At 52.3% G+C, this 16,926-nt stretch overlaps 1 protein-coding gene across 2 annotated transcripts in view; it reads left to right on the top strand.

The window, feature by feature from the left end:
* Nucleotides 1-16,926, top strand: part of LOC149428507 (uncharacterized) — a 71,333-nt gene that overhangs the window by 14,796 nt on the left and 39,611 nt on the right. For both annotated transcript variants that reach the window (XM_089667324.1, XM_089667325.1), the window contains exons 5-7: nucleotides 2,533-2,638; nucleotides 8,670-8,685; nucleotides 10,003-10,078. In XM_089667324.1, the coding sequence (XP_089523450.1) occupies nucleotides 2,533-2,638; nucleotides 8,670-8,685; nucleotides 10,003-10,078 (198 nt within the window). The remainder of the gene's footprint in view (nucleotides 1-2,532; nucleotides 2,639-8,669; nucleotides 8,686-10,002; nucleotides 10,079-16,926) is intronic.

The raw sequence follows: 16,926 nt of genomic DNA, 5'->3' as shown, positions 1-16,926 counted from the left end.
TGTCTGCAGGTCATCATGGATGCTGTGGGCAGCGACCTCTGGGGCACAATGTATCAGGTGACCTCACTGGCAGGGTCTTTTACAGGTCCAGGGCAGTGATTCCCCCCTGGGGGAAGTCAAGTCCCTGAAGACTACAAGGCACTCCTGCTGTGAAGGGTGAAGGATGGGCCAGCTGGCCATGAAGCTATGGACTGGTGACTGCCTCTGTTAAAGGTAGTGCAGGTGGCAGCCTTTCCCTTGCATTGTTCCCGGTCCAGTGGGGCTGGGCAGTGATATACTGCAGTAGGGGTGTTCAAAAAGGGGCAGACCTGCATGGCACACAGTGGGCTTCCTGGAACATATGGTGCATACTAACTTGGAGGTACCGCTGCTGGAATCCTCTTTTCCAGAAGTCCTTGGATTGGGGTTCTGGCGACTGCTAAACATCCCAATCCTTCCCAGTGCCCCCCTCACTTGCTGGCAGTGATGTATTGTGCTTACGTAGGGATATTTTCACCTCCGAAGCATTTCGCCCAGCAGGATCCCATGGAGGAGGAGTTCTACAAAAAATTGTGGTTCTCTGCCTGTTGTCTTGGACATTTCCTACTTGAATAAGATCCGGAAGGTCCCGGTGGATGAGGTCACGTTTAAAGACGCCACAGATAGGAGGTTAAGATAGGAGGCCCTCTTCTCTCTGGTAGGTTCAGCTTGTGGTGACTGGGTGGGAATTCGCTAAGCCCTCAAAGCATGTGCTCCATTCCAGGGAATCAAATCAATGGGATCCTGCCATCTGGAAGTTCCTGGAAGACTTGAGCTTCTTGGTGGATGCCTTGGAAGACCGCTTTCCTGGGGGGGCAATATGTATGTCCATGTGAGAAGGATCCTATGGCTCAAGTGCTGGTCAGTGGAGCATCTCTGGTTGGACCATCTTTCTATGCCTTCATCAAGAAGGTGACTATTGGGAAAAGCCCGTTCTCACCCCTAAAGAAGAAGACAAATGTGACAGAAACGAATGGAATCCAATAAGAGTTCCTTTCATAAACAGCAAGCCTTGACACCTAAGCGGAAATCTATGTCCTAATTCTGGACCCCAAAGTCCTCCAGATCCGGGGACAGGTCCTCTTCACAGGCTGCACTTTGATGAAGTCATTACAATGAAATGTGTAGGGGCGTGGCCTGGGCGTGGTTTCACAGAGGTGAGGGCTGAAGCAGCTGGACTGACGAATAATATCCCTTCCCATCCCCCCAGTGTAAGGATTTGCACTGGTATATGCTCATATCATGTGTTTGTACATGTGAGGGGCTTGTTGTACATGTGAGGGGCATGTTGTACATGTGAGGGGCTTGTTGTACATGTGAGGGGCTTGTTGTACATGTGAGGGGCATGTTGTACATGTGAGGGGCTTGTTGTACATGTGAGGGGCTTGTTGTACATGTGAGGGGCTTGTTGTACATGTGAGGGGCTTGTTGTACATGTGAGGGGCTTGTTGTACATGTGTGGAGCTTGTTGTACATGTGTGGAGCTTGTTGTACATGTGAGGGGCTTGTTGTACATGTGAGGGGCATGTTGTACATGTGAGGGGCTTGTTGTACATGTGAGGGGCTTGTTGTACATGTGAGGGGCTTGTTGTATGTTCATGATTGTATCAATAAAACAACAGTGAGCACTATGTCGCCTTTTATTTCCCGTGATGAGCCATCCTTCCACCACGTGAGCTGCTGCTGCTCACCGGAGTCTCCGAGGATTTGATGACCAAGCAGAGGAGATACAAATCTGACTATACGGGAGCACACACTGACCGTTGTTGGGAGGGTGAGAGTTACCCAAAAGGGGTGTGGAAGGTGTGTCCACATCAGAGTGGAAGGTTTCAGCTGCACATTTCTGCTGAATTTGCTTGCAGTGTATTTACGGAATGACGTCACTGGTTTTTTTATGGCTTTTTGTACAGAAGGTGAGCTTTATGATATAAAGACAGCACAGTGGCTGAGTGGTTAGCACTTCTTCCTGGCAGTACTCGGGTCCTTGGTTCGAATCCCAACCACGGCACCTCCTGCCTGGAGTTTGCATGTTCTCCCTGTGCCTGCGTGGGTTTCCTCTGGGTACCCTGGTTTCCCCCCACACTCCAAAGACATGCTGGGAGGTAAATTGGCTCCTGTCTAAAAATTGGCCTAGTATGTGTATGTATGAATGTGAGTTAGGGACCCTAGATTGTGCGCTCCTCGGGGGCGGGGACTGATGTGAATGTACAATATATATGTAAAGCGCTGTGTAAATTGATGGCGCTATATAAGTACCTGAAATAAATAAATGAGACTTGAGAATTCATTCATTCATTCATTACTGATGTAGTAGTGCTGTCCTGTTGAAGTCTGCTATCATTTTAGTAGCGCAGCGTTTATTTGTTCCTGATTCTCAGGGTGACTTGTGCAGCTCAGTATTGTGCACTTCTATGTATGAATGTTATGTATTCTCATATGCAGCCATTAGGTGGCACTCTCGTGTTCTTCTCGCATTTTACAGGATTCCCTTATCTTCTCTTGTCTTTTATTCAGGATGGAAAGAAGATCAAAGTTGAGGTGAAAGAGGAGGTGGAAGAGGTCAAAGTGCGGGGCTATAAGATGTGTAAGGAAGAGGAAGCTTCTATGGAGATTGGCACGGGTGAGTACTATGCAAAAAGGGCAGAATTCACTCAGCTATAACACACGTTTCATTCACTCAGCTATAACACACGTTTCATTCACTCAGCTATAACACATGTTTCATCCACTAAGCTATAACACATGTTTCATCCACTCAGCTATAACACGTTTCATCCACTAAGCTATAACACGTTTCATCCACTCAGCTATAACACACGTTTCATTCACTCAGCTATAACACACGTTTCATTCACTCAGCTATAACACACGTTTCATTCACTCAGCTATAACACACGTTTCATTCACTCAGCTATAACACACGTTTCATTCACTCAGCTATAACACACGTTTCATTCACTCAGCTATAACACACGTTTCATTCACTCAGCTATAACACGTTTCATCCACTAAGCTATAACACACGTTTCGTTCACTCAGCTATAACACGCGTTTCATTCACTCAGCTATAACAGGCGTTTCATTCACTCAGCTATAACAGGCGTTTCATTCACTCAGCTATAACACACGTTTCATTCACTAAGCTATAACACGTTTCATCCACTCAGCTATAACACACATTTCATTCACTAAGCTATAACACACGTTTCATTCACTCAGCTATAACACACGTTTCATTCACTCAGCTATAACACGCGTTTTACACGCCCATGTCCATCCCTACTGCTGACTGTAGAAGATAAGGACATTACAATAGATGTAAATTGGAAGTAAACCCTCCTACAGTTGTGTTGAAAATACTAGCCGTCAGACATCACTAACCGGATCAATCACTGTTTTTGGTGGAAATGATATTTCTACATGGCAGATAATTTCCTAGCAGGTGTAGTAGAGTCATAGAAATCCAACAGACCCGACAGTCATGACATGCATGCTGCTGATTCTGTGTCATTGAATCACTCATTGAAAGGGGCGTGTTCACAATAATAGCCGTGTGGAGTTCTATTAGTGAGGTCATTCATTCTTTGATAAACAGGTGGCAATGATTGCCCTTATTTAAGGAAGGAAGGCAGCAAATGTTGGACATGCTGGTTACAGTGCATTTCTCTCTGAAATTCTGAGGAAAATGGGTCGTTCCAGACATTGTTCAGAAGAACAGCGTACCTTGATTATAAAGTTGATTGGAGGGGAAAACATATAAAGAAGTGCAGAAAATGATCGGCTGTTTAGCTAAAATGATCACAAATGCTTTAAAATGGAAACCAAAACCTGAAAGACGTGGAAGAAAGCGAAAAACTACCATTGGAATGGATAGAAGAATAGCCAACATGGGGCGGACTCAGCCAACAATCAGCTCCAGGAAGATGAAAGAAGGTGTGACGTTCCCTGTGAGGACTCAGCCAACAATCAGCCCCAGGAAGATGAAAGAAGGTGTGACGTTCCCTGTGAGGACTGTTACAATTAGAAGACGCCGATGTGAAGCCAAGCTATCTGCAAGAAGTCCCCGCAAAGTCCCACTGTTGGAGAAAAGACGTGTGCTGAAGAGGTTACAATCTGCCAAAGAGCACATTGACCGGCCTAAAGAGAAATGGCGCAACATTTTGTGGACTGATGGAAGTAAGATTGTTCTTTTTGGGTCTAGTGGGCGGAGACAGTTTGTCAGACGACCCCCAAACACTGAATTCAAGCCACAGGACACTGTGAAGACCGTGAAGCATGGTGGTGCAAGCATCATGATATGGGGATGTTTCTCATACTACGGTGTTGGGCCTATTTATCGCATACCAGGGATCATGGATCAGTTTGAATCCATCAGAATACTTGAAGAGGTCATGCTGCCTTATGCTGAAGAGGAAATGCCCTTGAAATGGGGGTTCCAACAAGACAACGACCCCAAACACACCAGTAAACGTGCGACATCTTGGTTCCAGACCAACAAGATGGACGTTATGGAGTGGCCAGCCCAATCCCCGGATCTTCATCCAATAGAAAACTTGTGGGGTGACATCAAAAATGCCGTTTCTGAGGCCAAACCAAGAAATAGAGAAGAAGTGTGGAATGTGGTCCAATCATCCTGGGCTGGAATACCTGATCACAGGGGCCAGAAGTTGGGGGACTCCATGCAACACAGATGTACAGCAGTTCTCAGAAACAGTGCGACTACAACCAAATATTCATGAAGTCATTCAAAGGAAAGCAAAATCTTCAAACATTTCTCAGTTTATATACAGTGGGGCAAAAAAGTATTTAGTCCCCACCAATGGTACAAGTTCTCCCACTTACAGAGATGAGAGAGGCCTGTAATTGGCATCATAGGAAGACCTCAACTATGAGAGACAAAATGAGAAAACAAATCCAGACAATCTCATTGGCTGATCTGGAAAGAATTTATTTGCAAATTATGGTGGAAAATAAGTATTTGGTCACCTACAAACAACAAGATTTCTGGCTCTCACAGACCTGGACCTTCTTCTTTAAGAGGCTCCTCCTCCTGCACTCATTACCTGTATCAATGGCACCTGTTTGAACTTGTTATCAGTATAAAAGACACCTGTCCACAACCTCAAACAGTCACACTCCAAACTCCACTATGGTGAAGACCAAAGAGCTGTCGAAGGACACCAGAAACAAAATTGTAGACCTGCACCAGGCTGGGAAGACTGAATCTGCAATAGGCAAGCAGCTTGGTGTGAACAAATCAACTGTGGGAGCAATAATTAGAAAATGGAAGACATACAAGACCACTGATAATCTCCCTCCATCTGGGGCTCCACGCAAGATCTCACCCCGTGGGGTCAAAATGATCACAAGAACGGTGAGCAAAAATCCCAGGACCACACGGGGGGACATAGTGAATGACCTACAGAGAGCTGGGACCAACGTAACAAAGGCTACCATCAGCAACACACTACGCCGCCAGGGACTCAGATCCTGCAGTGCCAGACGTGTCCCCCTGCTTAAGCCAGTACATGTCCGGGGCCCCTCTGAAGTTTGCTAGAGAGCATTTGGATGATCCAGAAGAGGATTGGGAGAATGTCATATGGTCAGATGAAACCAAAATAGAACTGTTTGGTAGAAACACAACTCGTCGTGTTTGGAGGAGAGAGAATGCTGAGTTGCATCCAAAGAACACCATACCTACTGTGAAGCATGGGGGTGGCAACATCATGCTTTGGGGCTGTTTCTCCACAAAGGGACCAGGACGACTGATCCATGTACAGGACAGAATGAATGGGGCCATGTATCGTGAGATTTTGAGTGCAAACCTCCTTCCATCAGCAAGGGCATTGAAGATGAAACGTGGCTGGGTCTTCCAACATGACAATGATCCCAAACATACCGCCCGGGCAACGAAGGAGTGGCTTCGTAAGAAGCATTTCAAGGTCCTGGAGTGGCCTAGCCAGTCTCCAGATCTCCTCCCCATAGAAAACCTTTGGAGGGAGTTGAAAGTCCGTGTTGCCCAGCGACAGCCCCAAAACATCACTGCTCTAGAGGAGATCTGCATGGAGGAGGAGATCTGCATGGAGGATGGGCCAACATACCAGCAACAGTGTGTGCCAACCTTGTGAAGACTTCCAGGAAACGTCTGACCTCTGTCATTGCCAACAAAGGATATATAACAAAGTATTGACAGGAACTTTTCATATTCACCAAATACTTATTTTCCACCATAATTTGCAAATAAATTCTTTCCAGATCAGCCAATGAGATTGTCTGGATTTGTTGTCTCATTTTGTCTCTCATAGTTGAGGTCTTTTTTGCCCCACTGTAGTGAATGTTGGAGTTTGTAAAGAAGAATACAAACACGGCCATTTTTTTGAACCGTCTAATATTCACTTTTCTTCCATTTTTTAGAGGAACAACACAAATCTGATGTATTTTTCTTCATGTTGTGATTTGGAATAGAATGTGTCGTGTTCCCAATGCATTTGTGTGGATGGAAATAAAAGCTATTAGAAGGATTTTCAGCTTTATTCACTTTTTTCATCACACGGCTATTATTGTGAACACAACTGTAGGTGCCGAGGACCGTCATGGCCTCTGATCTGCAGTTGTGACGGTGCTGCACAGGTCTCCAGCAGTTGGATGGCTGACATACACATGCTGGGACTGGGACCGTCCTTACCAGAGGAATGCCTTGGATGTCGCACACCCTGTGACCCGGGCTCACACGGATGTGATTTCTAATGCGTGTTGGAACTCATTGAATGGCATGACAAGTGAAATAACATCAGTTTCTATGGAGCCGTTGACATGCATGCAGTGCGTCTGTGATCCGGTCCTGTGCACGTTTGGTGCAATGCAGTGTGATTTTGTGGTCCATAGACTTCAGTGGACACGCATCACAATCACATCTGCATTCTTTCTTGATCCATTTCACAATGCGATTTGTTAGGAGTCGGCACCTGCCAACATCCTAACAACCAGCGACTCTTCCCTGCTGACAGCAGAATGGAAACAAAAGAGCCGGCATTAAAAAGAGTGTGGAGGTCCCCCCCCCCCCCGGCCATACAGGTCTGGTATAGATTTAAATGGGGACCCCACACCAAAAAAAGCTCCTTTCTTTATACTCTCATGGTTGTTAGGAAGCTGACGGGTGCTGGCTCCCTGACGACCAGTGACCCACCCCAGAGACTCATCAAAGATGAATCGCAGTAGTAAAAACTCACATTAAAAATGCATCCAAATCGCACCAACTCGCCCTGCAGCTGCACTACAGGAAACAGGACCTGGAGAGGCCATATACACGCTGACTATCCCCCCAGCCATGAACACTGGCAGTGGTAGGTGGTGGGTATGTAGTATGGACACATTAGAAGTCTCCTCACTTTATGGTCATGATGTCCTCATTCAGGACTTCAGCTTCTTCAGGTGTCAGAAGGAAAACGGGTTCCTGATCTTTGTAGTGCAGCTTCGGTCGCCCCATGTTAAAGTCCCATTTTTCATCTGCTGGCAGAGGCTTTGTATACAAAGAGCCCCCCCCACCACCACCACCCCTCCACACACATGGGACTCGCCCTTTCCCATCAATGTCTATGAGGACAGCATTTCTCTTCATAAATCCAAGATGGCGGCCCGGTGCCATAGGACAGCCATGCCAGACTACTCTTCATACTCTTCAATTCTTTCTTTTGGGAAATCATTGAATCTGTGAGTTTAGGATTATTTTTCATTCCTGGCTTCATGTCCTGGAACTCTCCTCCTCGTTCTGCGTCCTCCTCCTGCCTCCTTATTCTGCGTCCTCCTCCTGCCTCCTCGTTCTGCCTCCTCGTTCTGCATCCTCCTCCTGCCTCCTCGTTCTGCGTCCTCCTCCTGCCTCCTCCTCCTGCCTCCTCGTTCTGCGTCCTCCTCCTGCCTCCTCGTTCTGCCTCCTCGTTCTGCGTCCTCCTCCTGCCTCCTCGTTCTGCCTCCTCGTTCTGCATCCTCCTCCTGCCTCCTCGTTCTGCGTCCTCCTCCTGCCTCCTCGTTCTGCCTCCTCGTTCTGCCTCCTCCTCCTGCCTCCTTGTTCTGCCTCCTCGTTCTGCGTCCTCCTCCTGCCTCCTCGTTCTGCCTCCTCGTTCTGCCTCCTCCTCCTGCCTCCTCGTTCTGCGTCCTCGTTCTGCGTCCTCCTCCTGCCTCCTCGTTCTGCCTCCTCGTTCTGCGTCCTCCTCCTGCCTCCTCGTTCTGCCTCCTCGTTCTGCATCCTCCTCCTGCCTCCTCGTTCTGCGTCCTCCTCCTGCCTCCTCGTTCTGCCTCCTCGTTCTGCCTCCTCGTTCTGCCTCCTCTTCCTGCCTCCTTGTTCTGCCTCCTCGTTCTGCGTCCTCCTCCTGCCTCCTCGTTCTGCCTCCTCGTTCTGCATCCTCCTCCTGCCTCCTCGTTCTGCGTCCTCCTCCTGCCTCCTCGTTCTGCCTCCTCGTTCTGCCTCCTCGTTCTGCCTCCTCCTCCTGCCTCCTTGTTCTGCCTCCTCGTTCTGCGTCCTCCTCCTGCCTCCTCGTTCTGCCTCCTCGTTCTGCGTCCTCCTCCTGCCTCCTCGTTCTGCGTCCTCGTTTTGCGTCCTCCTCCTGCCTCCATGCACTCACTCGCCTCTTCTCTGTTCTCTTATGTCTTTACAGATGGACAGTACACAAGGTATGACATCATCAGAGCTAATACAAGGGAGGTCTATGACCGCAGGAGTCCCATGTACTGAGCATGTGCAGATATATCTGTCTGATGGATATTGGAATAGGTGAAGCGGTTGATCCATGCTGATAAGTTGGCAGCCGTCTGACATCCAACCCAGCTGGGTGTAGTAGGGTGGAGCTGGATGTAGTAGGGTGGAGCTGTCAGGGAAGGGGGCAGTAGGGTGGAGCTGTTAGGGAGGGGGATAGTATGGTGGAGCTGTCAGAGCTGGGTGTAATAGGGTGGAGCTGTCAGGGAAAGGGGTAGTAGGGTGGAGCTGTCAGGGAGGGGTGTAGTAGGGTGGAGCTGTCAGGGAGGGGTGTAATAGGGTGCAGCGGTTATATAGGAATGTAATGGGGTGGAGCTGTCGGGAGGGGGGGTAGTAGGGTGGAGCTGTCAGAGCTGGGTGTAATTGGGTGAAGCTATTATACAGAAAGGTAGTAGGGTGGAGCTGTCAGGGAGGGGGGTAATAGGGTGGAGCTGTCAGGGAGGGGGGTAGTAGGGTGGAGCTGTCAGAGCTGGGTGTAATTGGGTGAAGCTATTATACAGGAAGGTAGTAGGGTGGAGCTGTCAGGGAGGGGGGTAGTAGGGTGGAGCTGTCAGAGCTGGGTGTAATTGGGTGAAGCTATTATACAGAAAGGTAGTAGGGTGGAGCTGTCAGGGAGGGGGGTAATAGGGTGGAGCTGTCAGAGCTGGGTGTAATTGGGTGAAGCTATTATACAGAAAGGTAGTAGGGTGGAGCTGTCAGGGAGGGGGGTAATAGGGTGGAGCTGTCAGGGAGGGGGGTAGTAGGGTGGAGTTGTCAGGGAGGGGTGTAATAGGGTGGAGCTGTCAGAGCTGGGTGTAATAGGGTGGAGCTGTCAGGGCAGGGGGTAGTAGGGTGGAGCTGTCAGATAGGGGTGTAATAGGGTGGAGCTGCGGGGCAGGGTGTAATAGGGTGGAGCTGTCAGGTAGGGGTGTAATAGGGTGGAGCTGTCGGGGCGGGGGGTAGTAGGGTGGAGCTGTCAGGGCGGGGGGTAGTAGGGTGGAGCTGTCAGAGCTGGGTGTAATAGGGTGGAGCTGTCAGGGCGGGGGGTAGTAGGGTGGAGCTGTCAGATAGGGGTGTAATAGGGTGGAGCTGTCGGGGCGGGGTGTAATAGGGTGGAGCTGTCAGATAGGGGTGTAATAGGGTGGAGCTGTCGGGGCGGGGGGGTAAGTAGGGTGGAGGGGGGCGGGTAGTAGGGTGGAGCTGTCTTATTTTGTTGGAGGATGGATTGTGATTGCAGATTGTTGTGATGATTGTAGATCTGTGGCTCAGGACATGATGGGGGCGAGTGGTGGAGGTCAAGTCCTTCCCAAACCACTGAGTCGTGAAGAGAAGGTGAGTACCAGGAGTTCTTCATTTGTATTAATGGTCACAGGAAGGAGGGGGCGGCACCCACCCAGTAATAATCAGTAATACCAATACACGGCGTTGTCTTACCCAGTACAGTTGGGGCAGGTGAAGGCAGTATACAGAGAGCAGGCTGTGGGTTGGGGCAGGTGAAGGCGGTATACAGAGAGCAGGCTGTGGGTTGGGGCAGGCGAAGGCAGTATATGGAGGGTGGGCTGTGGGTTGGGACAGGTGAAGGCGGTATACGGAGGGCAGGCTGTGGGTTGGGGAAGGTGAAGGCAGTATATGGAAGGAGGGCTATGGGTTGGGGCAGGTGAAGGCAGTATATGGAGGGCAGGCTGTGCGTTGGGGCAGGTGAAGGCAGTATATGGAAGGAGGGCTGTGGGTTGGGGCAGGTGAAGGCAGTATACAGAGAGCAGGCTGTGGGTTGGGGCAGGTGAAGGCAGTATACAGAGAGCAGGCTGTGGGTTGGGGCAGGTGAAGGCAGTATACAGAGAGCAGGCTGTGGGTTGGGGCAGGTGAAGGCAGTATATGGAAGGCAGGCTGTGGGTTGGGACAGGTGAAGGCGGTATACGGAGGGCAGGCTGTGGGTTGGGGAAGGTGAAGGCAGTATACGGAGGGCAGGTGAAGGCAGTATATGGAAGGCAGGCTATGGGTTGGGGCAGGTGAAGGCAGTATACAGAGAGCAGGCTGTGGGTTGGGGCAGGCAAAGGCAGTATATGGAGGGCAGGCTGTGGGTTGGGGCAGGCGAAGGCAGTATATGGAGGGCAGGCTGTGGATTGGGGCAGGTGAAGGCAGTATATGGAAGGCAGGCTGTGGATTGGGGCAGGTGAAGGAGGTATATGGAAGGAGGGCTATGGGTTGGGGCAGGTGAAGGCGGTATATGCAAGGCAGGCTGTGGGTTAGGGCAGACGAAGGCAGTATATGGAGGGCAGGCTGTGGGTTGGGACAGGTGAAGGCAGTATATGGAAGGCGGGCTGTAGATTGGGGCAGGTGAAGGAGGTATATGGAAGGCAGGCTGTGGATTGGGGCAGGTGAAGGCGGTATATGCAAGGCAGGCTGTGGGTTAGGGCAGACGAAGGCAGTATATGGAGGGCAGGCTGTGGGTTGGGACAGGTGAAGGAGGTATATGGAAGGCAGGCTGTGGATTGGGGCAGGTGAAGGAGGTATATGGAAGGCAGGCTGTGGGTTGGGGCAGGTGAAGGAGGTATATGGAAGACGGGCTGTGGGTTGGGGCAGGTGAAGGCAGTATATGGAAGGCAGGCTGTGGATTGGGGCAGGTGAAGGAGGTATATGGAAGGCAGGCTGTGGATTGGGGCAGGTGAAGGAGGTATATGGAAGGCAGGCTGTGGGTTGGGGCAGGTGAAGGAGGTATATGGAAGACGGGCTGTGGGTTGGGGCAGGTGAAGGCAGTATATGGAAGGCAGGCTGTGGGTTGGGGCAGGTGAAGGAGGTATATGGAAGGAGGGCTGTGGGTTTGGGCACGTGAAGGCAGTATATGTAGAGCAGGCTGTGGGTTGGGGCAGGTGAAGGAGGTATATGGAAGGCAGGCTGTGAGTTGGGGCAGGTGAAGGCAGTACATGGAAGACGGGCTGTGGGTTGGGGCAGGTGAAGGAGGTATGTGGAAGGCGGGCTGTAGATTGGGTCAGGTGAAGGCAGTATATGGAAGGCGGGCTGTAAATTGGGGCAGGTGAAGGCAGTATATGGAAGGCAGGCTGTGGATTGGGGCAGGTGAAGGAGGTATATGGAAGGCAGGCTGTGGGTTGGGGCAGGTGAAGGAGGTATATGGAAGGCAGGCTGTTGGTTGGGGCAGGTGAAGGAGGTATATGGAAGGCAGGCTGTGGATTAGGGCAGGTGAAGGCAGTATATGGAAGGTAGGCTGTGGGTTGGGGCAGAAGAAGGCAGTATATGGAAGGCAGGCTGTAGATTGGGGCAGGTGAAGGCAGTATATGGAAGGCAGGCTGTGGGTTGGGGCAGGTGAAGGCAGTATATGTAGAGCAGGCTGTGGGTTGGGGCAGGTGAAGGAGGTATATGGAAGGCAGGCTGTGGATTGGGGCAGGTGAAGGAGGTATATGGAAGGCAGGCTGTGGGTTGGGGCAGGTGAAGGCAGTATATGGAAGGCAGGCTGTAGATTGGGGCAGGTGAAGGCAGTATATGGAAGGCAGGCTGTGGATTGGGGCAGGTGAAGGAGGTATATGGAAGGCAGGCTGTGGGTTGGGGCAGGTGAAGGAGGTATATGGAAGGCAGGCTGTGGATTGGGGCAGGTGAAGGAGGTATATGGAAGGCAGGCTGTGGATTGGGGCAGGTGAAGGAGGTATATGGAAGGCAGGCTGTGGATTGGGGCAGGTGAAGGAGGTATATGGAAGGCAAGCTGTGGATTGGGGCAGGTGAAGGAGGTATATGGAAGGCAGGCTGTGGGTTGGGGCAGGTGAAGGCAGTATATGGAAGGCAGGCTGTGGGTTGGGGCAGGTGAAGTCAGTATATGGAAGGCAGGCTGTGGATTGGGGCAGGTGAAGGAGGTATATGGAAGGCAAGCTGTGGATTGGGGCAGGTGAAGGAGGTATATGGAAGGCAGGCTGTGGATTGGGGCAGGTATAGGAGGTATATGGAAGGCAGGCTGTGGGTTGGGGCAGGTGAAGGAGGTATATGGAAGGCAGGCTGTGGATTGGGGCAGGTGAAGGCAGTATATGGAGGGCAGGCTGTGGGTTGGGGCAGGTGAAGGAGGTATTTGGAAGGCAAGCTGTGGATTGGGGCAGGTGAAGGAGGTATATGGAAGGCAGGCTGTGGATTGGGGCAGGTATAGGAGGTATATGGAAGGCAGGCTGTGGATTGGGGCAGGTGAAGGAGGTATATGGAAGGCAGGCTGTGGGTTGGGGCAGGTGAAGGAGGTATATGGAAGGCAGGCTGTGGGTTGGGGCAGGTGAAGGCAGTATACGGAGATCAGGCTGTGAGTTGGGGCAGGTGAAGGAGGTATATGGAAGGCAGGCTGTGGGTTGGGGCAGGTGAAGGAGGAATATGGAAGGCAGGCTGTGGGTTGGGGCAGGTGAAGGAGGTATATGGAAGGCAGGCTGTGGGTTGGGGCAGGTGAAGGCAGTATACGGAGATCAGGCTGTGAGTTGGGGAAGGTGAAGGAGGTATATGGAAGGCAGGCTGTGGGTTGGGGCAGGTGAAGGAGGTATATGGAAGGCAGGCTGTGGGTTGGGGCAGGTGAAGGAGGTATATGGAAGGCAGGCTGTGGATTGGGGCAGGTGAAGGCAGTATATGGAAGGCAGGCTGTGGGTTGGGGCAGGTGAAGGAGGTATATGGAAGGCAGGCTGTGGGTTGGGGAAGGTGAAGGAGGTATATGGAAGGCAGGCTGTGGGTTGGGGCAGGTGAAGGAGGTATATGGAAGGCAGGCTGTGGGTTGGGGCAGGTGAAGGAGGTATATGGAAGGCAGGCTGTGGATTGGGGCAGGTGAAGGCAGTATATGGAGGGCAGGCTGTGGGTTGGGGCAGGTGAAGGAGGTATTTGGAAGGCAAGCTGTGGATTGGGGCAGGTGAAGGAGGTATATGGAAGGCAGGCTGTGGATTGGGGCAGGTATAGGAGGTATATGGAAGGCAGGCTGTGGATTGGGGCAGGTGAAGGAGGTATATGGAAGGCAGGCTGTGGGTTGGGGCAGGTGAAGGAGGTATATGGAAGGCAGGCTGTGGGTTGGGGCAGGTGAAGGCAGTATACGGAGATCAGGCTGTGAGTTGGGGCAGGTGAAGGAGGTATATGGAAGGCAGGCTGTGGGTTGGGGCAGGTGAAGGAGGAATATGGAAGGCAGGCTGTGGGTTGGGGCAGGTGAAGGAGGTATATGGAAGGCAGGCTGTGGGTTGGGGCAGGTGAAGGCAGTATACGGAGATCAGGCTGTGGGTTGGGGCAGGTGAAGGCAGTATACAGAGAGCAGGCTGTGGGTTGGGGCAGGTGAAGGCAGTATACAGAGAGCAGGCTGTGGGTTGGGGCAGGTGAAGGCGGTATACAGAGAGCAGGCTGTGGGTTGGGGCAGGCGAAGGCAGTATATGGAGGGTGGGCTGTGGGTTGGGACAGGTGAAGGCGGTATACGGAGGGCAGGCTGTGGGTTGGGGAAGGTGAAGGCAGTATATGGAAGGAGGGCTATGGGTTGGGGCAGGTGAAGGCAGTATATGGAGGGCAGGCTGTGCGTTGGGGCAGGTGAAGGCAGTATATGGAAGGAGGGCTGTGGGTTGGGGCAGGTGAAGGCAGTATACAGAGAGCAGGCTGTGGGTTGGGGCAGGTGAAGGCAGTATACAGAGAGCAGGCTGTGGGTTGGGGCAGGTGAAGGCAGTATACAGAGAGCAGGCTGTGGGTTGGGGCAGGTGAAGGCAGTATATGGAAGGCAGGCTGTGGGTTGGGACAGGTGAAGGCGGTATACGGAGGGCAGGCTGTGGGTTGGGGAAGGTGAAGGCAGTATACGGAGGGCAGGTGAAGGCAGTATATGGAAGGCAGGCTATGGGTTGGGGCAGGTGAAGGCAGTATACAGAGAGCAGGCTGTGGGTTGGGGCAGGCAAAGGCAGTATATGGAGGGCAGGCTGTGGGTTGGGGCAGGCGAAGGCAGTATATGGAGGGCAGGCTGTGGATTGGGGCAGGTGAAGGCAGTATATGGAAGGCAGGCTGTGGATTGGGGCAGGTGAAGGAGGTATATGGAAGGAGGGCTATGGGTTGGGGCAGGTGAAGGCGGTATATGCAAGGCAGGCTGTGGGTTAGGGCAGACGAAGGCAGTATATGGAGGGCAGGCTGTGGGTTGGGACAGGTGAAGGCAGTATATGGAAGGCGGGCTGTAGATTGGGGCAGGTGAAGGAGGTATATGGAAGGCAGGCTGTGGATTGGGGCAGGTGAAGGCGGTATATGCAAGGCAGGCTGTGGGTTAGGGCAGACGAAGGCAGTATATGGAGGGCAGGCTGTGGGTTGGGACAGGTGAAGGAGGTATATGGAAGGCAGGCTGTGGATTGGGGCAGGTGAAGGAGGTATATGGAAGGCAGGCTGTGGGTTGGGGCAGGTGAAGGAGGTATATGGAAGACGGGCTGTGGGTTGGGGCAGGTGAAGGCAGTATATGGAAGGCAGGCTGTGGATTGGGGCAGGTGAAGGAGGTATATGGAAGGCAGGCTGTGGATTGGGGCAGGTGAAGGAGGTATATGGAAGGCAGGCTGTGGGTTGGGGCAGGTGAAGGAGGTATATGGAAGACGGGCTGTGGGTTGGGGCAGGTGAAGGCAGTATATGGAAGGCAGGCTGTGGGTTGGGGCAGGTGAAGGAGGTATATGGAAGGAGGGCTGTGGGTTTGGGCACGTGAAGGCAGTATATGTAGAGCAGGCTGTGGGTTGGGGCAGGTGAAGGAGGTATATGGAAGGCAGGCTGTGAGTTGGGGCAGGTGAAGGCAGTACATGGAAGACGGGCTGTGGGTTGGGGCAGGTGAAGGAGGTATGTGGAAGGCGGGCTGTAGATTGGGTCAGGTGAAGGCAGTATATGGAAGGCGGGCTGTAAATTGGGGCAGGTGAAGGCAGTATATGGAAGGCAGGCTGTGGATTGGGGCAGGTGAAGGAGGTATATGGAAGGCAGGCTGTGGGTTGGGGCAGGTGAAGGAGGTATATGGAAGGCAGGCTGTTGGTTGGGGCAGGTGAAGGAGGTATATGGAAGGCAGGCTGTGGATTAGGGCAGGTGAAGGCAGTATATGGAAGGTAGGCTGTGGGTTGGGGCAGAAGAAGGCAGTATATGGAAGGCAGGCTGTAGATTGGGGCAGGTGAAGGCAGTATATGGAAGGCAGGCTGTGGGTTGGGGCAGGTGAAGGCAGTATATGTAGAGCAGGCTGTGGGTTGGGGCAGGTGAAGGAGGTATATGGAAGGCAGGCTGTGGATTGGGGCAGGTGAAGGAGGTATATGGAAGGCAGGCTGTGGGTTGGGGCAGGTGAAGGCAGTATATGGAAGGCAGGCTGTAGATTGGGGCAGGTGAAGGCAGTATATGGAAGGCAGGCTGTGGATTGGGGCAGGTGAAGGAGGTATATGGAAGGCAGGCTGTGGGTTGGGGCAGGTGAAGGAGGTATATGGAAGGCAGGCTGTGGATTGGGGCAGGTGAAGGAGGTATATGGAAGGCAGGCTGTGGATTGGGGCAGGTGAAGGAGGTATATGGAAGGCAGGCTGTGGATTGGGGCAGGTGAAGGAGGTATATGGAAGGCAAGCTGTGGATTGGGGCAGGTGAAGGAGGTATATGGAAGGCAGGCTGTGGGTTGGGGCAGGTGAAGGCAGTATATGGAAGGCAGGCTGTGGGTTGGGGCAGGTGAAGTCAGTATATGGAAGGCAGGCTGTGGATTGGGGCAGGTGAAGGAGGTATATGGAAGGCAAGCTGTGGATTGGGGCAGGTGAAGGAGGTATATGGAAGGCAGGCTGTGGATTGGGGCAGGTATAGGAGGTATATGGAAGGCAGGCTGTGGGTTGGGGCAGGTGAAGGAGGTATATGGAAGGCAGGCTGTGGATTGGGGCAGGTGAAGGCAGTATATGGAGGGCAGGCTGTGGGTTGGGGCAGGTGAAGGAGGTATTTGGAAGGCAAGCTGTGGATTGGGGCAGGTGAAGGAGGTATATGGAAGGCAGGCTGTGGATTGGGGCAGGTATAGGAGGTATATGGAAGGCAGGCTGTGGATTGGGGCAGGTGAAGGAGGTATATGGAAGGCAGGCTGTGGGTTGGGGCAGGTGAAGGAGGTATATGGAAGGCAGGCTGTGGGTTGGGGCAGGTGAAGGCAGTATACGGAGATCAGGCTGTGAGTTGGGGCAGGTGAAGGAGGTATATGGAAGGCAGGCTGTGGGTTGGGG

Source organism: Staurois parvus, unplaced genomic scaffold (genome assembly GCF_062004578.1).
Source record: "Staurois parvus isolate SC_StPar_1 unplaced genomic scaffold, SC_StPar_1.0 ptg003178l, whole genome shotgun sequence".
Lineage (NCBI taxonomy): Eukaryota > Metazoa > Chordata > Amphibia > Anura > Ranidae > Staurois > Staurois parvus.
This window is presented reverse-complemented; position numbering and strand designations above follow the sequence as displayed.